Below are 26,660 nucleotides of genomic sequence, written 5' to 3'. Positions count from 1 at the left end.
AAATGGGGGGGGGGGGGGGGGGGGGGGGGGGGGCTCTTGGCCTTTCTGGCCACTTTTATAGGAAGGGGTTGCCCAGTCCAATTAGGGCTGTGAGCTATTTAAATCTATGCTATAAAGCTTTATTGCTGCACATTGTACTTACTCTTTGATGTTGCTCTGGTAATAGTTTCATCTAGTACCTTCCAATGACTGTTGGGACACTGCGTTGTTGTTCCATAAGGTTGATAAATGATGCTTCAAGTTTTTTTCAGTTTTTCTTGGTCAGTGGTATACTGGCAAATTCAGTACTGTACCGTATCTTACACTAGTGATGATGTCACTAAATTGCTAGTGTTCTCTGCTTTCCATCTACTGGTTTGGAAATATCTACTCATCTGGACTGGTCTAGCAAGACTTAAGGAAAGGAAATTAGCAGGGAAGAACACATTTCACCTTTTACATCTAGCAAATTTCTACATACAAAAAACAAAAAAAAGGAGAAGAAACCCTTATGAATCAAGGCACAGATTAGAAAAGAGAGAAGGGGAGGAACAATACAAATTCCAAGGGTAAAAAACAATTTTATTAGTTGGACTCTAAGCAGATCTGTGTTTCGGTGCGAGGATGCCTGTCTCAGGGATCAGCAAATCTATAACCATATAAATAAAATAAATAAAAGTATGTTTACAATAAGAAAATCAACCAATATGGTTATAATCAATTACAAGAGGAGCTGGTTTGATGATAAACTATTCTGCCTCTGCCTCTCCTATGGCCTCGTGCAAGAGATCCTCTTCTCTGTGGAGCATAGTATTTTCTCAGGATCCCACACTTTCAGATAGATGTGCTCAGTCATATCATCGGTGTGGCTGGGAGAGTTCGTGATTTCCCCGGGCCTCACAGAGGCTTATCTATACCCATTCTCCAACTTGTGTCCAAGCATACCATTCCCTCACTCAATATCTACATATCCCCATTGTGGATCATCACAGGAGATATCTATGCTTCTGTGTGCTGGGCAAGCATTTTCAGTTTCAGGTCTTGTTCTTTGTCCTGGCTATGGCACCACTCTCCCTTTTTTTCCAAGGTGGTGGTGGCAATGCATCTTGGTTTGCCAGGGGGTTCAGGTTCACCCATATCTGGACAACAGGTTGACTCGGGCGTAGACCAGTCAGACCACTGATCAGGTTATCTCCCAATTGGCATTCCTGGGCTGGTTCATGAATCATCCCAAGAGTCATCTGTTTCCATCTCAGGTTCTGGAGTACCTTCGAGTTTGCTTGGACACGAATCGGGAAATGGTATTTCTCCTGGAGGAACGGGTGGAGAATCTGCATGTATAGAAATGCCAGTTGTGTGAGCTTCCACAGCTAATGGTCTGGGACTACTTGCAGCTCCTGGTCTCCATGGCCACTACTCTAGAGGTGGTGCCTTGGATGAGGGCTCATATGTGTCCTCTGCAGTGGGCCCTTTTGACCCGGTAGGCTCTGTTCTCTCAGGACTTCACTCTTCTGCTGCTGTTCACGCCCAAGCCAGGCTCAGTCTGGCCTGTTGGAACAGTCCAGTGAACCTTTTGAGGAAGGTCCCTCTGGATCCTCCTCAATGGATGCTGGTCACCATGGACACAACTCTCCTTGCCTGGGAAGCTCACTGCCTAGGGCAAGTAGCACAGGGCACCTGGTTCAGTGAGGAGGTGTCCTGGTCCATAAACCACCTGGGAGACCCAGGTGGTCCAGTTGGATCTGCTGGAGTTTCAGTCATTTCTGGAAGGGAAAGTGGTCTGAGTTTATAGTTTTATTGAGGTTTTTCTATACCGCCATGCTTAACTCGCAGATCTAGATGGTGTACAAAAATAAATCGAAAACAGTGTAAAAAACAGAAAGGAACTACAGTAATTGACAGGAAAGTAAATAAGAGCAGGCAGAAGAGCACTCTCACCAAACTTGACAGAAGGTTAAGGGTGGGTAAAAAATGGGAGGGGAATAGAGAAACAGTAAATACCAGGGAAGGAGAGGGGGGAGGGAGAGTGGGGGGGAACTACAGAGAAAATCTACAGACCAGATCAAGCTCAGGCTAAGGGAAGGGATTTATTTATTACCGCCTTTTTGAAGGAGTTCACTCAAGGCGATGTACAGTAAGAATAGATCAAACATGAGCAATAGACCATTACAGCCATGTCTTTAGTTTGGTTTTAAAGCTTTTGAAAGAGGTGTCAGTACGGATATACAGAGGGAGTGAGTTCTAGGAGGATGGGGTGGCAAAGAAGAAGACATGATGCTTGGTGAACTCTAAACTGGGCAAATTTAGGAGCAGGAAAAACCAAACAATCGTGGAGAGAACAAAGATAATGAGCCGGAGTGTATGGGATGGTGACTGAAGACAAATATTGTGGAAGGCCAAGTCTGAAGGCTTTGGATATAAGAGTGAGAAGTTTGAAGAGGACTCATTGCTTAATGGGTAGCCAGTGGAATTTCTGTAATAGAGGAGAAACATCATCGTGACATTGAACATGACATAGCAAGTGAATAGCGGTATTCTAGATAGACTGCAGTTTCTTGATATTAGATTGAGTAGAGCAATAGTCAAATCTAGCAGTCATTAATGCAGAGATTAAGGAAAACCTTTTCAGGGCTAAAGTAACTATGGATTGTATGAAGATGACAAAGGACAAAGAAACTGGATTTGCAGATTTTGGAAATTTGAGGGACAAAGGTAAGCTGTGAATCAAAAATCATGCCCATATAATGAAATGATTCTACAGGCCTTACAGGAGAATGATGTCAGACAATGCGAAGGCAGTGGCATACATCAACAGGCAGGGTGGGACCCAGAGTCAGTCAGTGGCTGGGTGAAAGCACATCTGTAGGCTCTCTCAGCAGTCCATATTGCAGGCAAGGACAGTGTTCAAGCGGACTTGTTCATTTGCTGTCTGCTGGATCTTGGTGAGTGGGAGCTGGGGCAGCAAGCCTTTCAGCTCATGGTGGACTGCACAGGGCCTCCTTGATTTGATCTGATGGCTTTTCGAGCCAATGCGATGGCGGAGCACTTCTTCAGTTGATTGAGAAATAGATGCCCTGGTTCAACGTGGCTGGTTGCGGAGCTACTACTACTACTACTTAACATTTCTAGAGCGCTACTACTGTGTGTTCCCTCTGTGGTCTCTGGTGGACCAAGTGATGCACAGGATTGCATGTCATCCTCTCTTGGTCTTGCTGGTGGTGTGGATCTTCAGTGCCGGCTGGTAAGCAACCCTCTTCCTCTGCCCAGGGATCAGTGGCTTCTTTGGCAGGGGCCAGTAGACATGGAAAATCCAGATCCCTTCTGGAGTACAGTGTGACCATTGAAAGGTGATATTTAGAGAGGGTGTGGGTTTTCCTTGCAGTGACTTCTACTCTGCTGTGGTCCAGGAAGACCATGCCCTTGGCTTATATCAGGATCTGGCAGGTTTTTGAATTCTGGTGCAAGGAATGTCCCCTATCCCCTTGGAGGGCTCAGGTTCCCAATATCTTGGGGTTCCTGTAGCAGGGCCTGGAGCAAGGACTCTCATTGAGCTTCCTGAAGGTCCAAGTGGCTGCATTTTCCAGCTTTTGGGGACAGATGAGGGGCACCTCTCTGACCCTGTACAAGGAGATGGCTCATTCTTTGAAGGGGATGGTGCTCTTGCAGGGCTACTACTACAATTACCTAGCCTCAGGTAGAGGTCAGGCAGTCGAGGTGTGTGAAAGCTGGGAAAAATATGAAAGGTAGCACTCTGGTTAGAATAAGATATCCCGCTGAGGTCAGATCTAAATTCTTATAGCCTAAAGCACTAAGAAAGAGATAAGGCTCAATTGTTAGAGAAAAATAAAAGCTAATTTATTGTTTGATAGTAGTAGAACAGTGTAAATCAGAGACAATGCACTTATGCTAATATACCCAAAATGATGGTAAAATACAGAGTACTTATGTACCTGTCAAGGCAGGGTAGAGAATGCACACACGCGCCCTAGTTCTGAACTGATTAGGACTTTCCAAAGGCTCTAAGAGAAGAAACATACAGTCTGACTTGATGGCAGAAGCTTTCTCTCGCTCAGGATGTTGTAGATGGAGGCAGGCAGGCTGTAGGGTTTCTTGAAAGAACACAGGAACCGCAGCCAGCAGGTGGTCTCTCTCTCCAGGATGGTCAGTCAGCAGGTGGGCTCTCTCAGGCAGGCATCCCCAGTAGCAAGTGAGTAGGAACAGGTGGGCAGTAGCCACACTTTACGAGACTCAGATGCTGTTCATGATGTGGTAGGCTTGGATCAGGACTGTCATCTGTTCCATGGATGGCAGCTCTCGCTTAAACTGCTCAAGGTAACACCCTGTTGATGTTATGCTTAAGGACGGGTTTCTTATACCCTTTTCTTGGGTTTAGAGAGCCATGCTGTTCAGAATAACAAATCTGGGACTTTCCACTGTTGTGGCTTGAAAGACCAAACAACAGGGCCATTGGCACCAGGAGCAGATTGGTCTTGAACATGAAGACCCAGTTTCTGTAAACAAGGTGGTTGTTGAAGTTATTTTTGCTTTCCTGTAGCTTTGGCTATGCCAGCAATGTTCCTTTCACTTCTCAAGAGGACTGGGCCTATTGAGCCAACAAGCCTTAGCCTGAAAGCTGACATTGGCCTAAGTCTGTAACTTTAAAGTCAGGTTCATAGTACTGCACAATGCCTTCCTGTAGAAGCTCTTACATAGTTGTGCCCTCCAGTTCATCCCCTTTCCTTTGTGGGACCTCAGTTTGGTTCTCTGGGCATTGTGGGGGACTCTGTTTGAGTCATTGCACTCAACCTCATATTCAAGACAGAGTTTCTGGTAGCCATCACCTTGCTAGGAGGGTGTTGGAACTTCAGGCCCTATCTTGCCAAGACCCTTATCTGTCCTGTGTGGAGGATTCAGTGTCCTTGGTATGGTCCCATCCTTTCTGCCGAAGGTGGTTTCTCCCTTCCTTGTCAGGAGGTGTGTTGGTGTTTTTGCCTGCTTTCTTGGTGGTGGTGGGGGGTCATCCCGTGTGGACCAGAGGCTCCACAAACTGGATATCCAGAGGGCGCTTCTTCGGTACCTGAAGGAGATGAATGAGTTTTCTCTCTGATCACCTCTTTGTGCTCTTTCATGGCCCTCTGAAGGGCCAGATGGCCTCTAAGGTTTCTGCTACGAGGTAGATTAAGGTGACTGTTGTGTCCATCTACATTGTTATGGGTTGTCCGTTGTTTCAAGGACTGGAGGCTCAATCGACCAGGGCTCAGGCAGCATTCTGGGTAGGTGCCCGGGCTGTTTCACCTTAGAAGATTTGCAGTACAGCATACGTCCTTGATACGTTCCTTTGCTAAGCACTACAGTTTGGATGTTCTGGCCAGGGTCTGTTCGAATTTGGCAGAGATTAAAGGGGCCTTGTCTTCCCCCTCCCATTAGGTCTACTTTGGTATTTTCCGCTGTATCAGAACAGTGTAAACTGGCGCTGAGAGAGGAGATATTATCTCTTATGTGATAATTTTCCTTTCCTTAGTTGGCGTCATTGTTCTGAAATCCTGCCCTTGGAAGACCTTGACCCGAGGTTCTGGGTATGCTCTGTCTTATTAGAAGTAACTGAAAAAGAAAAGGATTGGATTGGATTGGATTACAATTGGCAGCCAAATGGGGTTCCCATGAGATTACTATTTCCTGGTATGTCTTGTGATTTTTTTTTTTTTTTTTAGGATTGGCTCCTGTCCTGTGGAGTAATCTTCCAAAAAGTAATACATTACCTTGAGCAAAAAAAAAAAAAAAAAATTCAAAATAGAAATTGTCACTTTTCTAAACCAGCAGGTGTTTCCCACCAGCAGATGGAAGTAGAGAATACTGAATTCAACCACTGACATCACCAACTACAATGTGTGGGACTCTCTAGAACAATCCAGTATGCATCTGCCCAAGCAGCATAAGGTCCCTTTTGGTAATGCACCCATCCCTATCAACCATTGCAGCTGCAATGATAAGCAAGTGAATGCCACTCTGTGGTGTTTTCTCTCTTGCTTATCATTGCAGCTGCAATGGTTGATAGGTTTGGGTGCGTTACCAAAAGGGAGCTTCTGCTTCTTGGGCAGATGCATACTGCATTGTTCCAGAGAGCCGAACACATAGCCGGTGATATCGCTGGTTGAATTCAGCTTCTCTACCTCCATCTGCTGGTGGGAAACACCTGTGGTTTAGAACAGTGATGCTGACTAAGGAAAGAAAATAAGGTAAGACATAATTTCTCCTTTGAATGTTTTTTTTTTTTTTTGCTCAAGGTAATGTATTACTTTGGAAAGATTATTCCGGAGGACAGGAGCCAACCCCCCAAAATCACAAGATATAAGGACCTTGCAGGAGTATAAGGAATGGCTAGACTACTTAAATAGAAAGGAAGCCACTCATAGTAGGTTCTGTGTGCCAGAGTAAGAATTTTAAAAGAAATCCGAAATTGGACTGGAAACCGTGTGTTCATATTTATAGATGTCTTCTCAGACTCTCAGGGCTTCTTTTACAAAGCTACGCTAGCAATTCCAACGCAGCAAATGAGAAGAAACCCATAGGAATTTAATGGGCTTTCATTTGCTTCACTGTGAATCGGTAGTGCAGCTTTGTAAAATAAGCCCTCAATACGATATTCTGTAATGTTTGTAGTCGTTTAATATTATTATTTTGAGTTGTTCCAGCACACACTGTTACTGAAGTCTAGCTGAGATATTAAAGTGTACAGTGCTGCCTTAATTAAAACACTGTCTCACTGTCCACAGCTGACTCAAAACATAAAAACCTCTATTTACAAGTGATGACGCTTAATCATGAAATGTGAGTCTAAAATGAAAGATAATCCTTAGATAATGCAAACTATTCACCACTACACTTGGTTTACCAATCAAAACTGGCATTAAGTTAGGACGCTCTTTGTGACCACAGATCCAAGAAGCCACCATGTAAAACGTTCAAGAAATAGCTGTTTGCAAAAAAAAAAAAAAAAAATAGTTGCATTTAACTTCTAAAAGGGCAAGTGGTGTGCATTTTGCTATTTAAATTGTATAATTAACCTTTTTAGAGCACGAAGTGACCTGTGCACTTTAATCCATCAGCTTCTTTGGCTTTAAACTCTTGAGATGAGACTTGTGACTTTGTGGTTTATATAATATTACACTGCAGGCTGAGTTGATTTGTAAAATAACTTGTGTGTGTTAACTTGTATATGTATCTTTTTATTATTGCTGTTACTGCAGCTTCTTGTGATCCAGGTACAAAAACTTACTATGAGCCCACTAGGAATGAGAAAGTACCTGCATATAATAAATGTAAACCGCTTTGGTTGTACCACAGAAAGGCAGTATATTGGCTCTACGACCCTTTTCCCTTTTCAAAATCTTGTTTGTTTAGTCCCCCTTTTTAAAGCAGACCATTTTATGATGCCTGCATGGGTTTAGATCTGGAGAAGGGAAGAAAGAATTCAGAAACCATATGTGAATGAATAATACATTTTGAGCAGCATAAATAATGTGCAGGATCTTTGTTTCATTTGTTTGTAATGATGCTTCCATGAGAACAGATCGTAAGAATTATATTTACTCAGTAGGCGTCTTGAACAGCTACATAGCTTCATTTGCTTAAAACTGCATTTCTTACTATTTTAGTTGAGAGTTGATCAGTCTGATTGACCTTTTTCCTCTTTAACAGTCTTAGGGCCCTTTTTACTAAGCCACGCTAGTAATTCCCGTCATGGCAAATTTTGACGTAACCCATGCAGTTCGAATGAGCTTCGGCACATTTGCTGTGCAGGAATCGCTAGCATAGTTTAGTAAAAGGGGCCCTTAATCTTGCATAAGCAAATTTTATTGAAGGGGCCCTAGATATTTAAAATAAAGATTTTTCTACGGTTGTTAATTCAAAAATTACAGTTAGGTTAGCATAAAGATGTAGGCATTTGTAATTTCACATTCTTCTTTTCTATGTGTGAATATATATATATATATATTTTTTTTTGGACTTGCAGGTTTAGTACATCAAGGCAGACACTTATGTGGATTCCAGATTCCTTTTTTTCCAGGTACTGTATTTTATATTTTCGCCTTACACTCAAACGCTGGTTGTAGCTGTGCATGGGTGGATCAGAGAAATCAGTAGTTGTTCATAATGAAGCTATAAAGCACATGAATGTGTGAAGGCACTGATTTGTCCAGCAAAAACTAATAGATTCAATATTGACCCCTTTAATGCTTCTCTTTTTGTGTTTGTCCAGTTATGTAGATCCCAATTCAAATAACTTCCTCAGGCCTGAAGTTTGGCATAGGTAATGTAAACAACTCCCTACAGTGCCAAATTCTCATAGATGCCAGGATGCTGCTGTTAGGCGTTGCTATTGAGCAGCACCCACAGTAGCAGTATCAACTTGGAACTCCTAAAATTCAGCATGGTACCTGTAAGCCATCAATGTGTTTACAGGCCATATGGTGGCCCTGTCTCTTCTACCCTTTTACATGGTGGTAGGGGGCAGGACCACTGGTAGAGTTTTGAGTGTGTGATGGTTTACAGGCCTAAAATTGAATTTTCTCCAGAAATTGCTACTGCAAGTGCAGCGATTCTAAAGTGAGTGGGGATGTAGGGAGAAACTGCTTGGAGAGGAGATGCTAGGGAAGGGGTTACCTACGTTTTAAATTTCACTTTGGTGTCAGATTTGCATGAGAGATGCTATATGCTGCACTGTATTTTGAATGCCATGAGATTTCTTATGGACTTCAGATAAACTTATTGTGGGGATTCTGTCTTTCTTCTATGTTTGTGCAGCGCTGCGTATGCCTTGTAGCGCTATAGAAATGCTAAATAGTAGTAGTAGATTCCTTGTGCACCAGGTAACTGCAAGCCCACCTTGCCTTTTCTTTATTTTATTTTTTGTTTTGCATATTTTATTAACATTGTAAAATCAAAACAGCAAACGAAAGAACAGTGCAACATGTAACATACATTCAATATTGTCGTCGGGGTAACAGACAATATAAGTATCTTGATATCATGGAATCTTCAGTATCTGTGAACTTGTCATTACATACTGGCTTTGGTATCCCAAGTATTCATGAGCAGGCTGCCAAATCACACTAATTTTGATACTCTGTTTTCTTAGCAGCATTGAACTCATATTGGTGGACTAGACATATATTTTGCCAGCAGCAATACTTATTTAACAGGTTAGCGGTTTTCTGATTAGATAATTTGCAGCTTCAGTGTGATCAATATATCAAATGATTTGATACTTTTTGTCAAAACAGTGCTTCTCAGTTGTCTACTGGAAGCACATCTAGCCAGTCAGGTTTTCAGGATTACCACAATGAATACACATTAGACAGATTTGCATATAATGGGGTCACTGCTACCAGCAAGTGTATCTCATGCATATTCATTGTGATAATCCTGAAAACTCAACTGGCAGTGTGCCTCTAGGAGAGGATTAGGAAGCACTGCTCTAAAGTATCACTGATTACCAACAATCTAAATATAACAACCTGAGGATTGGTAACAACAGCAGTGCAAAGCACCTTTTTGACTTCTGATCAGATATCTCTCCAAAAGGTTTATATCAGTGGGCATTGATAAATCATATGTATCAAGTATCCTTGTGCTTTTCAGCAGTACCAGCAAATGTTAGCTTCTTGTGGTCAAGTGCTGTATAGCTTGGTTAGAGTCATATCATTCAATGAATCAGGAAAAATAAGGATTGTGTTAAGCCCTTAGATAAGAATGGCCTATTAACTATACTCCAATAATATATCACTGCATGGACATATTTTCCCTCTCTGCGTCCATTTCCCATATTTTAGCCAGGCCAATATTTGTCTGAAAGGATTGTTTACTGAAGACCTTATAAAATGCAGAGGTTACTCAGGAGGGAATTCTATGCTACTGCACAATTCGGAATTTGCCTTTTCCACGCAAAGTTTGGTTTAGTCTGCTATTGCAATGCATTGCGACACAGATTCTATGTTTCCAGCTGCCTCCCTGTATACACACCATTCCAGCGTGCCAAGAGGAAGAGCTGCCCAACTGCACATTGGGCTGCTTCCGCCTTCTCTGCATTGGTCTGCAGCTGTTCTTTTAAACTGCATGGTTGTACAGAGCTTGCATGGCTCAAAAGAACATCTGGCCCGGGTCTGCAGAGGAGAAGGAAGCAACCTGATGTGCTGTTGGGCAGCTACTCCTCTTGGCGTGCTGGAGTGATGTGGAGGCAGGGAAAGGGGTGTGTCTGGAAAAGGGTGGATGAAGTGGGAAGGGCTGCTAAAGAGGTGGATGAGGGGGATGTGTATGCTATAGGAAGTGGAGGGCTGGAACAAGGTGGATGGGATGGTGTGCGCCTTGTGGAGGGGGGCTGAGACAAAGTGGATGGGGTTGGGGGGGGGAGATTGGGACAAGGTGGATGGGATGGTGTGTGCTGTGGGGATTGGGACAGAAATGTAAGGTAGGTGTTTGCTTGGAAGGGGAGGATACCTTTGTGGTGGACAGAATAAGGGTCTTTCTGTGAGTTAGGGGGAGAGCATAGGGAGGGAAGTAAAAGCCGAAGGACGGGGAGAGAGAACTCTAGAAGGCAGAATGTTGATAGAGGATAGAGAACAGGTGGAATAAAAATGGGTGGAGGAGGGGGAGAAAAATTGGAGGTATCACCTTGGAGAAGGTATAGAGAAAGCCGGGGACTGAACTTAACAGGGGAAGGGATAAGAATTAAGAATGAAATGGAGAAGGTGGAACCTGAGGAGGGAAACTGCTGTGGTGGTGGGGGTATTTCATTCCTGGGGTGAAAAGCCAGCTGTTGGAAAAGGGGAATTCTGCACAAGAAAATTAAAAATACAGTGTGTATTATTTTACAGAATCTTTACTTTTTTTGTGCAGAGTTCCCCTAGGAGTAAGAGGTTGTATGACCTTCTGCATTGATTGACTTACAAAGAGTCTCCATTTACTGCTCAGGTACAAGGTGTTTGTAGTCTAGTATGGGCTGTGTTATACAGTGTTGCAGTTGTATTTATTTAAAGCAGGCCTATCTTTCTTTTGCCATGAGTATATAAAAGGGATAAGTAGTACATTTGTTTATTCACTTCAAATACCTGCCAAAAAAATGCCCAGGGAAGAAGACCTCAGAACATACTCATAATAAAATGGACAACACATGCAACTAAAAAACAATAGTTACAAATTTATCTCCCGCTCTTCATACCCCCTCTTCTCCTTCTCTGAACAGTAAATCCCTTGTAAGTAATTCTGGTATGAGATATAAGACTTTGAATTAGATAGGAAGCATGACATTGAATCAACAGCAGAAGGGGCAGATTGTCCTAATTGGCATTTGGGTATGTCCAGGTGGGTTGACTGAGGTAGAGTTGGGACAAAGAGCAACAGTAGCATGTACACTAAGGCTGTTCTGTGGCTGAAGAAGCAAAGATGGAAAAAGTCAGTGTGGGGTCTCTAAGCTGCTTCAGTGCATAAGGTCCTACCATGTTCCCGCCTCCTCCTTTGGTACAGATTTCTTATAAGTACAGAAGTCTGTGTCAAAGGGGGGAGTGAGAACTTGGCAGGCCCTTGAGCCTTGTAGTGGTTCAGAGGCCCCATTCTGATTTTTCATTTTGCTTCTGCAAGCTACCTGGGTTGCTGGGATCCTCTGACCAACAATTTCGGTGAGGGGAGGGGATGGAAAGGAAAATTGGCTGCTAGCAGGGTGCTTTTTTGTTTGGACGAGTCCAATTTCCCTTCCCAATTTACATTTAGTTTCATATCCCCCCCCTCTGTTTACTAAGCTGTGCAAGCGGCTGCTGTGCTCCAATACTGACACAGCCCATTCACTTTGAATGAGCTGTGTCGGCAAAGCCACGTGGCTTAGCAAACGGTGGGATAATTATTCATTCACATAGTTTGTTTGTTTTGTTTTTGTTACATTTGTACCCTGCGCTTTCTCACTCATGGCAGACTCAATGCGGCTTACATGGGGCAATGGAGAGTTAAGTGACTTGCCCAGAGTCACAAGGCGCTGCCTGTGCCTGAAGTGGGAATCGAACTCAGTTCCTCAGGACCAAAGTCCACCACCCTAACCACTAGGCCACTGTACATTCCCAAATCAACCAGTAAAACTCCCAACAACAGGTACAGAGCAGAAGTAGAATGTTTCACTTTAAACTCAACGTCCAAAAACATTTTATTCAAATTCTGTCGCTACATTGGTGATGGCAGCAGAAACACCCTCCACTACCAGACCCTGCAATAATTAAAACAAAAACCTGCAGTAGACATTGAGAAGCATACAGTATGTGCAGCAAGTCCAAGAACTCAAGGCTACACTAAACCTACCTATTAAAAGTCAGCACTTCAAATATTCTAAAACACCAGTACATTTCCAGTTGGGAAATGAGATTGCTGCAGATTTCTGCACAAAGTTTACATGATAAAAGAATCCCTCAATATGGTTACACAAGGAAAACAAGACTATCACCTAGTGGAAAAGAAACACAGATTAGAAACAAATATGTAGACAAAAAATTGAAATGGAAAACCAAAGAAATCAGATTGTGAGCAGTAGAACTCTGAAGAAAGAGAAACTGAAATTAATTTCCTTATGGTAGTTTTGAGTTTGGAGCCCCAGATATCATGGGTATTGAGAATGGTGTATTGGAAAATAAATTGGTGAGATAATATAGGAGCATGTTTTGAATATTGGTGCAGTCTTAAGTTTGCTCCATTTTAATTATTGCAATGGCTTCTTTGTAGGTTTTGGCAAAAAAAAAAAGCATTTACAGGTGGCACGAAATTCTGCTGCATGGGCAATTGTGGGTGTTTCAAAGCAGTGCTCTGTTAGGCCTCTGTTAATAGCATTAGTTATCCATACCAACTCGATTACAATTTAAATTGATGAGAGTGACCCTTTGTACTTTATTGGAGGTCCCAAATATTTACAAGAGAGGATTGATTGGTATGTTCCTTGGAGGAGATTGAGATCCAGTCAGGTTGCGTTATTAAATGTATCCCCGATGAGAGCAATGAAGAGAGTACAGTATCATAGTAGAGTTCCCACCTTTCCGAGTTTAATTAGTGTTTGATATACTGCTTAATCAGTAGCCTATATAAGCAGTTTACATTCCATCATAAATAAGTCATGAAAGAGATGAAAAGAGAAGAAAAGAAGTTTCCTAATAATAGGACAGACAGAGATGTGACCAGAAGCAGACATAATGGCAGTAGACATACCTGCCCTGCCCCCTCCCCCTGGAGGCCAGTAAAAGGAGCCATTGCTGAGAATAGAAGAAATCCCACCCCAAAGAAATCCCTGAAAAGAAAAGTTTTTAAGCCCTCCTTAAAATTTGTCAGAGAATGCTTCAGACGGCAGGGCAATGCTGGTGCATTCCAGAGTGAAGGATCCACCACACTAAACATCAACCTTGAATGCTTGAATGGTGGTAAAGACCAATAACCCAGAATGAGGGGACACCCAGATAATTCTGAGACGAGTATAATGACATGTTAGGAACATAAGGGGCTTACAGTTGGGCGAGGTAAAGTGTGGTACCAGAGTGATAAGTTTTATAGACCAGGAGCAGAGTGTTGTAGATTATCCTGTGTGAGACAGGTAACCAGTCTTTCATACAGAGTGTGTGTGTGTGGTGGGGAGGGGGGGGGGGGATTACATGGGCAAATTTCCTGGAGTTAATTAACAGTTTCACAACCATATTCTGAACAAGTCTGAGACTCCTAATATCAGAAATACAGATTTAGTATTTAATAATGTTGTGAAGTAGTCTAAATGGCTGAGGACGAGTGAATGGGGAAGGACCTGAAGTGCGGGCATGGTAAAGAGTTTTCTAACAGAGGAGATCATCTACAGCTTTAAGAAACCGCATTGGACTATGTGAGACACTGATGATGCAAATCCAGATGCTGGTCAAAGTATACTTCCAGCACCCTTATAGATTCCTCAATGGGCCCAATGGCAGTAGCAATCATAATAGGGGTGCATAGAGTGGAATATGCTTTTGAGCAGGCAGTTGTCCCTTGGATTTATCCAGGTTCAGTTTTAGTTGATGATTCTCTAACCAGTCAGCAAGTGCAGTCATCTTGTGGTTAAAGGTCAGAATGACCTGTCACAGTTAGTGGTGCCAACAATCTCTATGTCGTCAGCGTGGACTTTTGGGCCAGGCTAAGAAGAGGCACCATGAAGATATTGAAAAGAATTGGGGACCAACAGGGACCCCTAGAGGACACCAAATGATAATATATAGGCCTGAGAACAGGTATTCTGCCTCAGAACAATATTGGTATGTTGCGAGAAATAGGAACGAAACCATTTAAAAACGGTACTGCTGATCCCTCTGCCTTGTAACCGAGCAATAAGGAGCTCGTGATCTATCAGGTCAAATGCTACTGATAGATTTCAAGAAATAAGGACCACAGTTTTGTCCTTTTCAAGTTATGATGAATAAAGGATGTCAAAACTATCAGGATGGTCACAGTACTGTTAGACTGTCTGAACACAGTCTAATAAGGATGAAGGACATTTACCTAGGTAAGATAATCTTCCATCCAGGCCAAACAGTCGATTTAGTAACCTTAGAAAGGAATTGCAGATAGCGATGGTACGAAAATTACGTGAAAGACCCCATATTTGGGGTCTTTCAATCGGGGATGGATGTAGCCACATTTCCAGGATGGAGGAAGTAGACCAAGATGTGAATATATTGGGACAGCAGAGAGAGAATGTTTTATAAAAGCAGGATCGAATGGAGCTTTTTGGTGATTGGCCCCATTGGAGTGGAATAACTTGCCATTGTCATTGTGCCATGAAAAGAACTACTTGACATTCTGGAACCATCTGAAAACCTTTCTGTTCCCAGAAGGATAGTGTTATGTTTGGGTGATTCTGCCATTATGACTACTGTATGGCAGGAGTGGACTGGACTGCTTGGTCTGCTTTGGTGTTATGTAAATTAGTGTCTTATTCCCATACTTTCTCATATGCGGTGTCCACCAAGGTTCAATCTTAGCCACTATTTTATTCAACGTCTTTATGGCTCCCCTAGCAGTACTAATACGACCTATCATCATTCATCTGTGCAGATGACATTTAAATACTGACCGCTTTTGACCTCACAAAAATACAAGAGATCATAGAAACAAATGATAAACTTTCTCATTGTGAACGGGCTTCAAAAATACAAACTTAAACTCTATCTAGATGAAACTATAGCACTTATCTTCTCCGGACAACCAGATAACACACTTTCTACTCCACAAGAATAGCCATATTGGGTCAGACCAATGGTCCATCTAGCCCAGTGTCACGATTGTGCCCATGTTTCGTGCTCTTATTCATTTCGCCACCTGGTGGCTGCGATGGACTATCTGCTTGTTTCCCATGTTCCAGAAATCAGTCCGGTCCGGGTCTTCCAGACTGTCTTGGGATTTTTGGAACTAAGCAGCACCCATACCTGGTGACCTCCCTGGTATTTTGCCTTTATTAACTGTTGGATTATTTGTAGTAAATAATTAGCAGATTTTATACACACAGCTTCAGCTTTAGAAATGTTAATTTCTTTTCTTCATCTCTCTCTCATTCACCCCAGAATAATTCACTGCTGAGTCACTTTAAAGTTGAAGTAACAAAACATCTGTTTACTCACAGTTTGTAGTTAGATTATATTCAGACAGGCTTATATATACATAATACTATACATTTGGATTATCAGCTCTTTCCATGTGCTTAGATGGTAATGGATGCTCACACCATAGTAGATCCTCAGCTTAGGAGAGATCATGAGCTCCATGTGCTGTGCCTAACCCCCACAGGAAGTTGCATGGGTGTGACCTCTCTAAGTAATTCACATCAGAGGTCACAGAGTAATCACAGAGAAAAACATTGGTGACAGGCAATGCATGTAAAATACAATACATTATTCCAACAAACCCCTTCTCATGCATAACTGTCATGCAATTATTAATTCATACAAAGTCCAAGCTTTATACGCAGATTCTCAAAACGTTCTCTGGGTAACGGTTTGGTCATGATGTCAGCTGTCATCTCACTGGTGTGACAATAGTGTAGACTGATGACCCCTTCTTTCGCCAACTCTCGCACGTTGTGGTATTTCGTTGCGATGTGCTTGGTGCGTGACTGAACCTTGTCATTCTGTGACAGTCTGATGCAGCTCTGATTATCTTCCATTATCTGGATTGGTCTCTGTTCAGCTATTCCAAAATCCAGCAAAAGTTTTTCAATCCACATCAGTTCTCTGCATGCTTCTGATACAGCCACATATTCAGCTTCTGTAGAAGACAGACTCACAATACTTTGTTTATGACTGGCCCAAGAAATTTGTACATTTCCATACATAAACACATATCCACTTGTGGATTTATAATCAGAATGATCCCCTGCCCAATCTGAATCACAGTAACATATTAGTTTTGGATTACTATTGGCTGAAATCTTTAATTTACAATCAATGGTACCTTTTAAATACCTTACCATCCTTTTAACTGCAGTCCAATCTGATTTGGTAGGTGAGCTGACCCTTCTGCTCAAAATTCCTACTGCATTTGCTATATCAGCCCTGTATGTGGTAGTCAGATATAAAAGCTTACCTATGGCTGATCTATATTGGATGTTATCTGGTAAAGGTTCTCTTACTGTTTCATCCTTCAGAAAATCAGTGATCATGGGAGTGCTTACAACTTGGGCATCTTGCATACCTAAACTTTCAATAAGCTCATTTATTTTCTGCTTCTGGCTTAGAAGATAAGAACCATCATTTTGTTTCTCAATTTCTATACCAAGATAGTATGACACATTACCAAGTTCTTTTATCTCAACATTCAGGTTTAAATATTTTACAATGTCCTTGTACTCTTGCTCACTTTCGCTTGCAATGAGCAGATCATCAACAAAAGCTAAAATGTATGCATATTGTCCATTTCTGCACCTAGTGTACAAGCATTTATCTGCTTCACCTTGCTTAAATCCTAAATTTGTCAATATTTCATGCAATTTGTCATTCCAACATTTTGCACTTTGTTTTAATCCATAAAGACCTTTGTTTAATTTACACACTAGCTGTCTTTGTTTTGTATTTATGAAACCTGTTGGCTGTTCCATGTACAAGTCTTCAGTTATATCTCCATGAAGAAATGCTGTTTTCACATCAATGTGGTTGACTTGCATGCCTTTTGAGACTGCAATGCTCAGAAGTGTTCTAATTGTCGTGTGTTTCACTACAGGTGCAAACACTTCATCAAAATCTTCTCCATATTTTTGAAGATATCCCTTTGCGACTAATCTGGCTTTATACCTTTCCACTTTTCCTTGTGCATTCCTTTTTAACTTGAATACCCATTTGCATCCTATAGCTTTCTTGCCAGGAGGTAATTTTGTAAGAATCCAAGTATTATTTTTATGCAATGCATCAATTTCTTCTTGTGCAGCTTTACGCCATTCAGCAGCTTCTTCTGCTGGCATTTTCTCAATCTCATCCCATGTTAAGGGCTCTTGAGCTTCTGCTGACTTTGTTAGGTAAGACAGTCTTGGGGGTGGGACACCTTTGTTTTCCCTGGATGAGTGTCTGACAACAGGTTGGTCTGACCTTTCCGCATCCTCTAAATCTGAGAGTCCTTCTCCAATTGATTCCCCTTCTCCAACTGTACTGTCTCCTGCGATGATCCTTTCTGTGTCTGCTTCCTCTGCCTGTTCCTCGTTAGATACAGATGAGTTGCTTTCAGACATCTGCCTTGGTATGGCATTTATATACACTGGCATGTCTATTATGGTTCTAGTTTCATATTCTGGATGATAAGGCTCATCTGGGATAATCCAGCCTTTATCAACCCTTTTGTTTTCATCAAAATATGTAACATGTCTTATGCCAACAATGCCAGTTTTCAGATTCAAAATTCTATATCCTTTGTGTCCTGGAGCATAGCCAACTAAAATGCCCCTTTCTGTTGTGGAATCCAGCTTATGCCTTCTTTGCTTTGGTACATGAGCATATGCTGTACTTCCAAATGTTCTTATGTGTGACAGGTTTGGCTTCCTACCATGCCATGTCTCATGTGGTGTGCGCTCAGCGCCTTTAGTTGGCATTCTGTTTTGTAGGTACACTGCTGTGAGAATGGCTTCCCCCCCATAGTCTTTTAGGGAGATTGCTATCTGACAGCATACACCTGGTCATTTCCACAAGTGACCTAAATTTTCTCTCTGCAACAGAATTTTGCTCTGGTGTATAAGCTACTGTTGTGATATGCTGAATGCCTTCTTGTTCTAGAAATGTGCGCATGCTTTGTGAAGTGAACTCACCACCATTGTCGGTCTGAAGAACCTTTGGTTTTCTTTCAAATTTATTGCTCACCATGGCTACGTATTTCTTCAGCATGTCTGTGACTTGACTTTTTTCTTTCAGCAAATAGGCCACACAGTATCTAGAGAAATCATCCAAGAATATTAGCACAAATCTGTTATTTCCCAATGATGGGATATTAAACGGTCCACATAAGTCACTGTGTATTAAGTCCAGTACTTTATTACTCCTATTTCCTGTGTATGCAGGAAATGAGGGTCTCACACCTTTTGAGTAACACAGTCTATGCATTTCTCCATTTTACCAGTATCTGCACGTATCTGAATGCCGGTGGCTAGTTGCTTACTGTAAAGATCCTGGATCACCTTAAAATCACGATGTCCCAGGCGGCGATGCCAGATTTCCAGACTACATTTACCATCATTCTTCCTTACTTGCGCCATATGTGAGGCTTCACCTGAAATGCTCAGTTTATAAATATCATTATGCATAAAAGCTTCAGCATACACTTCATCATTTTTAGTGATTGTGCACTTACTGTTTTCAAAATGAATCGCAAATCCCTTCTTATCTAATGTAGATACACTAAGCATATTGCAAACTGCTTGGGGAATATACAAGACATCACTTACAGGAATTTCTTTAACTTCATTAGACACTTTGCATTTTAAGAATCCAATGCCTTTTGCTTGGATCTTAGCAGTCCCTGCGTTTGCAGTATTAAGAATACCTTCTTCTGGACACATTTCCTGAAAGAAATCCTTACAATTGGTTAAATGGCATGTGCTCCCCGAATCCAAAATCCAAGTACTTTCATTTGAATTATTATTTACCATAGTCCAAAGATTTTTCTACCATTAGAAAGCTCTTATGTTTATTATTGTCCTTCATACATTTCCTGGTTGGAAAATTCTTTAGTTCCATTGGCTTAGGTGAGCTAGAGGGAGTGTTTTGTGTTTCCTTACACCATTTAGATACATGTCCCTCCTTTCCACATGAATAGCAAATCAGCTTGCCCTTGGGTGGAGTTTTCCCATAGCTCCGCCTTCCTCTGTTCTTTGCCAAGAAATTTGTTTCATTTCTCTCTGACTGACTTTGAGAACACATCTCCTCAGAATCATTAATTATGCATTCCTGCCTCAGTTTTGATGCTGCCTGTTCAAAAGATTGCCCTTCAATGGCTTCATTTACAGACCTAAAAACATCAAACTTCTTTGATAGTGAGGTAAAAAGAAATGCTCTTTTCAATGCATCACACATGGGAATTCCAGAAAGTTCTAACTTTTGAAATGAAGACATAAGATGCATAATGTGATCATTACATTTCTCCGAGGACAAGCAGGCTGCTTGTTCTCACTGATGGGTTGACGTCCTCGGCAGCCCCCTCCATCGGAAAGTTTACTAGCAAAGGCCTTTGCTAGTCCTCGCGCGCCCATGCGCACCGCGCATGCGCGGCCGTCTTCCCGCCCGAAACCGGCTCGAGCCGGCAAGTCTTCTTTCGTCCGCGCTCGGTACGGTCGTGTTACGCCGTTCGTGCCCCAGAGAGTCGACCTCGCGCGTCTTTTTCGACGTGTTTTTCATTGTTTTTCTTTTAAAAAAGTTCTGGAAGCGCTCCGGAAGTGTTCCGGAAGACCCTTTCGGGTTTTCTGCCCTTCCCGTATTTTTCACAGTTTTTGCCCCGTAAGTTTTCTTTCGTTGTCGGGGTAGGCCTAGTTTGGCCTCGGTCGAGATTTTTCTCCCTTTAAATTTTGGTGCTTCAATTTTCGCCATTTCGGCTTTTGATTTCGCCGGCGTGATTTTTCCGCCCATGACATCGAAGCCTTCCAGCGGCTTCAAGAAGTGCACCCAGTGCGCCCGGGTAATCTCGCTCACTGATAGGCACTCTGCGTGTCTTCAGTGTCTAGGGGCCCAGCACCGCCCTCAGAACTGCAGTCTGTGTTCCCTGTTACAAAGGCGGACTCAGGTAGCGAGATTAGCCCAGTGGAACGTTTTGTTCTCGGGCTCTTCGTCGACATCGGCACCGGAGGCATCGAGTGCATCGACGTCGTCAGCGTCCGGACCATCTTCCTTGGCTGCCGCTCCATCGACTGCATCGAGGCATCGGACCTCTGCATCGGCGCCGAGGCATCGGGCGACTGCATCGACGTCGGTGGTACCGAGACTTCGTCTGCTGATGTCGTCGGACGGAGGTGCATCGTCAGGAGTGCAGGTGAGGGCTGTCCATTCCCCTGCTGGTGGCGGTGAGCCTTCGGGTGGGTCTCCTCCTACCCTGAGGGCTCCTGCGGTACAGCCCCCCCGGGATCGACCTTCTTCGGTCTCGGCCCCGAGGAAGCGACGGATGGATTCCACGTCCTCCTCGTCGGTGCCGGGGAGCTCCGGTGACATGCTTCGGAAGAAGTCGAAGAAGCATCGACACCGGTCTCCTCCCCGTGTCGGCACCGAGAGCTCTGGGTCGCCGAGGGATTCGGCACCCAGCAGGCATCGGCACCGAGAGGACCGCTCACCCTCTGTTCAGGAGGTGTCGATGCGCTCCACTCTGGACAGCCCGGAACAGCCTCCTCGCCCGGAACAGGTTCTGACGTCGACGCCTGCATCGACCTCTCAGCCTTTTTCTGCAGCCACTCTGAACGAGAGCCTCCGGGCCGTTCTCCCAGAGATTCTGGGAGAGCTGTTGCGCCCTACCCCTCCGGTACCGGCGGTGCTTGCGCCTCCGGTACCGTCGAGCGTGGCGCCGGCTGGTCCATCGCCCAGGTTGAGGTCCCCGACGTCGGTACCGCGTGCGGTGCCGACCGCGGCCACCTCCCAGGAAGGCTCCCCGACTACGTCGGCGGAGGGAGCTTCGCCGATGCGGGCGAGGGAGTCTACCTCTCGACGCCCCCATCGTGGACGTGGCTCCACGGAGTCGAGCCGGGCGAGGTTGCAGACACAGGTCCGTGAACTTGTGTCTGACACCGAGGGTGAGGCCTCGTGGGAGGACGAAGAAGACCCCAGATATTTCTCTGACGAGGAGTCTGGGGGTCTTCCTTCTGATCCCACTCCCTCTCCTGAAAGGCAGCTTTCTCCTCCTGAGAGTCTGTCTTTCGCTTCCTTTGTCCGGGAGATGTCTACGGCCATCCCCTTCCCGGTGGTTGTGGAGGACGAGCCCAGGGCTGAAATGTTTGAGCTCCTGGACTATCCTTCTCCACCTAAGGAAGCGTCCACTGTTCCCTTGCATCATGTCCTGAAAAAGACATTGCTTGCGAACTGGACCAAGCCATTAAGTAATCCCCACATTCCCAAGAAGATCGAGTCCCAGTACCGGATCCATGGGGACCCAGAGCTGATGCGCACTCAGTTGCCTCATGACTCTGGAGTTGTGGATTTGGCCCTAAAGAAGGCTAAGAGTTCTAGGGAGCATGCTTCGGCGCCCCCGGGCAAAGACCCTAGAACCTTAGACTCCTTTGGGAGGAAGGCCTACCATTCTTCTATGCTCGTGGCCAAGATCCAGTCTTACCAGCTCTACACGAGCATACACATGCGGAACAATGTGCGGCAGTTGGCGGGCTTGGTTGATGCTCTTCCCCCTGAGCAAGCCAAGCCTTTTCAGGAGGTGGTCAGGCAGCTGAAGGCGTGCAGAAAATTCCTGGCCAGAGGAGTTTATGACACTTTTGATGTTGCGTCCAGGGCCGCTGCTCAAGGTGTGGTGATGCGCAGGCTCTCATGGCTGCGTGCCGCCGACCTGGAGAATAGAATCCAGCAGCGGATTGCGGACTCGCCTTGCCGTGCGGACAACATTTTTGGGGAAAAAGTCGAGCAGGTGGTAGAGTCTCTCCACCAGCGGGACACCGCATTCGACAAGTTCTCCCGCCGGCAGCCTTCAGCATCTACCTCTACAGGTAGAAGATTTTTCGGGGGAAGGAAGACTGGTCCCTATGCTTCTGGTAAGCGTAGGTACAATCCTCCTTCCCGACAGCCTGCGGCCCAGGCTAAGCCCCAGCGCGCTCGCTCTCGTCAGCAGCGTGCGCCTCAGCAAGGCCCCGCGGCTCCCCAGCAAAAGCAGGGGGCGAGCTTTTGACTGGCTCCAGCAGAGCATAGCCGACATCCAAGTGTCAGTGTCGGGCGACCTGCCAGTCGGAGGGAGGTTGAAAGCTTTTCACCAAAGGTGGCCTCTCATAACCTCCGATCAGTGGGTTCTGCAAATAGTCCGGCAAGGATACACCCTCAATTTGGCCTCAAAACCTCCAAATTGCCCACCGGGAGCTCAGTCTTTCAGCTTCCAGCACAAGCAGGTACTTGCAGAGGAACTCTCCGCCCTTCTCAGCGCCAATGCGGTCGAGCCCGTGCCATCCGGGCAGGAAGGGCTGGGATTCTATTCCAGGTACTTCCTTGTGGAAAAGAAAACAGGGGGGATGCGTCCCATCCTAGACCTAAGGGCCCTGAACAAATATCTGGTCAAAGAAAAGTTCAGGATGCTTTCCCTGGGCACCCTTCTCCCCATGATTCAGCAAAACGATTGGCTATGCTCTCTGGACTTGAAGGATGCCTACACTCACATCCCGATACTGCCAGCTCACAGACAGTATCTGCGATTTCAGTTGGGCACACGCCACTTCCAGTACTGTGTGCTACCCTTTGGGCTCGCCTCTGCGCCCAGGGTGTTCACAAAGTGCCTAGCTGTGGTAGCAGCGGCACTTCGCAGGCTGGGGGTGCACGTGTTCCCATATCTCGACGATTGGCTGGTGAAGAACACGTCCGAGGCGGGAGCCCTGCAGTCCATGCAGATGACTATTCGCCTCCTGGAGCTACTGGGGTTTGTGATAAATTATCCAAAGTCCCATCTTCTCCCAGTACAGAAACTCGAATTCATAGGAGCCCTGCTGGATTCTCGGACGGCTTGCGCCTATCTCCCAGAGACGAGGGCCAACAACTTGTTGTCCCTCGTCTCGCGGGTGCGTGCGTCCCAGCAGATCACAGCTCGGCAGATGTTGAGATTGCTGGGCCACATGGCCTCCACAGTTCATGTGACTCCCATGGCCCGCCTTCACATGAGATCTGCTCAATGGACCCTAGCCTCCCAGTGGTATCAGGCCGCTGGGGGTCTAGAGGACGTGATCCACCTGTCCACGAGTTTTCTCAAATCCCTGTATTGGTGGACGATTTGCTCCAATTTGACTATGGGACGTCCCTTCCAAATTCCTAAGCCGCAAAAAGTGCTGACCACGGATGCGTCTCTCCTGGGATGGGGAGCTCATGTCGATGGGCTTCACACCCAAGGAAGCTGGTCCCTCCAGGAACGCGATCTGCAGATCAATCTTCTGGAGTTACGAGCGATCTGGAACGCTCTGAAGGCTTTCAGAGATCGGCTGTCCCACCAAATTATCCAAATTCAGACAGACAACCAGGTTGCCATGTACTACGTCAACAAGCAGGGGGGCACCGGATCTCGCCCCCTGTGTCAGGAAGCCGTCAGCATGTGGCTCTGGGCTCGCCGTCTCGGCATGGTGCTCCAAGCCACATATCTGGCAGGCGTAAACAACAGTCTGGCCGACAGACTGAGCCGGATTATGCAACCTCACGAGTGGTCGCTCAACTCCAGAGTGGTGCGCCAGATCTTCCAAGCGTGGGGCACCCCCTTGGTGGATCTCTTCGCATCTCGAGTGAACCACAAAGTCCCTCAGTTCTGTTCCAGGCTTCAGGGCCCCGGCAGACTGGCATCGGATGCCTTCCTCCTGGATTGGGGGGAGGGCCTGCTGTATGCTTATCCTCCCATTCCTCTGGTGGGGAAGACTTTGTTGAAACTCAAGCAAGACCGAGGCACCATGATTCTGATTGCTCCTTTTTGGCCGCGTCAGATCTGGTTCCCCCTTCTTCTGGAGTTATCCTCCGAAGAACCGTGGAGATTGGAGTGTTTTCCGACCCTCATCTCACAGGACGAAGGGGCGCTTCTGCATCCCAACCTCCAGTCTCTGGCTCTCAAGGCCTGGATGTTGAGGGCGTAGACTTTGCCTCTTTGGGTCTGTCAGAGGGGGTCTCCCGCATCTTGCTTGCTTCCAGGAAAGACTCCACTAAGAGAAGTTACTTCTTCCATTGGAGGAGGTTTGCCGTCTGGTGTGACAGCAAGGCCCTAGATCCTCGCTCTTGTCCTACACAGACCCTGCTTGAATACCTTCTGCACTTGTCTGAGTCTGGTCTCAAGACCAACTCTGTAAGGGTTCACCTTAGTGCAATCAGTGCATACCATTACCGTGTGGAAGGTAAGCCGATCTCAGGACAGCCTTTAGTTGTTCGCTTCATGAGAGGTTTGCTTTTGTCAAAGCCCCCTGTCAAGCCTCCTACAGTGTCATGGGATCTCAATGTCGTTCTCACCCAGCTGATGAAACCTCCTTTTGAGCCACTGAATTCCTGCCATCTGAAGTACTTGACCTGGAAGGTCATTTTCTTGGTGGCAGTTACTTCAGCTCGTAGAGTCAGTGAGCTTCAGGCCCTGGTAGCCCAGGCCCCTTACACCAAATTTCATCATAACAGAGTAGTCCTCCGCACTCACCCTAAGTTCTTGCCAAAGGTCGTGTCGGAGTTCCATCTGAACCAGTCAATTGTCTTGCCAACATTCTTTCCCCGTCCTCATTCCTGCCCTGCTGAACGTCAGCTGCACACATTGGACTGCAAGAGAGCATTGGCCTTCTATCTGGAGCGGACACAGCCCCACAGACAGTCCGCCCAATTGTTTGTTTCTTTTGATCCCAATAGGAGGGGAGTGGCTGTAGGGAAACGCACCATATCCAATTGGCTAGCAGATTGCATTTCCTTCACTTACTCCCAGGCGGGGCTGGCTCTTGAGGGTCATGTCACGGCTCATAATGTTAGAGCCATGGCTGCGTCGGTAGCCCACTTGAAGTCAGCCTCTATTGAAGAAATTTGCAAAGCTGCGACGTGGTCATCTGTCCACACATTCACATCTCATTACTGCCTGCAGCAGGATACCCGACGCGACAGTCGGTTCGGGCAGTCAGTTCTTCAGAACCTGTTTGGGCTTTAGGATCCAACTCCACCCCCCGAGGGCCCTGTTTGTTCTGTTCCAGGCTGCACTCTCAGTTAGTTGGTAAAATTTTTAGGTCAATTTCAGTTATGTCCTCGCCGTTGCGAGGCCCAATTGACCATGGTTGTTGTTTTGAGTGAGCCTGGGGGCTAGGGATACCCCATCAGTGAGAACAAGCAGCCTGCTTGTCCTCGGAGAAAGCGAATGCTACATACCTGTAGAAGGTATTCTCCGAGGACAGCAGGCTGATTGTTCTCACAAACCCGCCCGCCTCCCCTTTGGAGTTGAGTCTTCCCTTGAAGTGTATTGTCTTGCTACATACTGGACTGGCCGGCTCGAGCCGGTTTCGGGCGGGAAGACGGCCGCGTATGCGCGGTGCGCATGGGCGCGCGAGGACTAGCAAAGGCCTTTGCTAGTAAACTTTCCGATGGAGGGGGCTGCCGAGGACGTCAACCCATCAGTGAGAACAATCAGCCTGCTGTCCTCGGAGAATACCTTCTACAGGTATGTAGCATTCGCTTTACTTTTATCCCTTAATTTGGTCTCATTTAACTCTGCCAACCAAATTGGTTGCTGTTTTGCATATGTAGTTGCATACATAGTTCTCAGTTTATATAAAATGTCCTTTGGTGTATTTTTTTTCCTCCACTAATATGGCTTGTTTCTCTGAGAGAGCTTCCAAAAACATGCACTTCATATAATAGTTTGCATTGTCCCATTCAGCCATATTTTCAGCTGTTCTGTTTTGGTCTAAGCATATATTTAATTTCTTTGCTTGAAGGAGACATCTGAATCTTAGTTCCCACTGCTGATAATTAAATTCAGTTAATTTAGGCACCTTGAGAGAGTGGAAAAATGGTGAATTTCCTCCCTCAGCCATTTTCTTAGCCTTCTGTCTGGTGTGTGGGGGGAGAGAGAGACAGACTGAATCTTTCTTTTAAAACTTAAGAGAAAATATTTCTCTTCTTCCTTTTTCAATTCCTGGCCCTGGGCCCATAACCCTTTTGTTGGATTATTTGTAGTAAATAATTAGCAGATTTTATACACACAGCTTCAGCTTTAGAAATGTTAATTTCTTTTCTTCATCTCTCTCTCATTCACCCCAGAATAATTCACTGCTGAGTCACTTTAAAGTTGAAGTAACAAAACATCTGTTTACTCACAGTTTGTAGTTAGATTATATTCAGACAGGCTTATATATACATAATACTATACATTTGGATTATCAGCTCTTTCCATGTGCTTAGATGGTAATGGATGCTCACACCATAGTAGATCCTCAGTTTAGGAGAGATCATGAGCTCCATGTGCTGTGCCTAACCCCCACAGGAAGTTGC

The 26,660-nt window shown here is 45.1% G+C and overlaps 1 protein-coding gene across 1 annotated transcript in view; it reads left to right on the top strand.

Moving 5' to 3' along the window:
* The first annotated feature begins 7,996 nt into the window (after window positions 1-7,996).
* KCTD3 (potassium channel tetramerization domain containing 3) overlaps window positions 7,997-26,660 on the top strand; it is a 263,829-nt gene continuing 245,165 nt past the window's right edge. Inside the window, exon 1 of the mRNA XM_030196030.1 lies at window positions 7,997-8,047. Within this exon, the coding sequence (XP_030051890.1) occupies window positions 8,019-8,047 (29 nt within the window). The 5' untranslated portion in view covers window positions 7,997-8,018. The remainder of the gene's footprint in view (window positions 8,048-26,660) is intronic.

The sequence above is a fragment of the Microcaecilia unicolor genome, chromosome 3 (genome assembly GCF_901765095.1).
Source record: "Microcaecilia unicolor chromosome 3, aMicUni1.1, whole genome shotgun sequence".
NCBI classification, from domain to species: Eukaryota; Metazoa; Chordata; class Amphibia; order Gymnophiona; family Siphonopidae; genus Microcaecilia; species Microcaecilia unicolor.
This window is presented reverse-complemented; position numbering and strand designations above follow the sequence as displayed.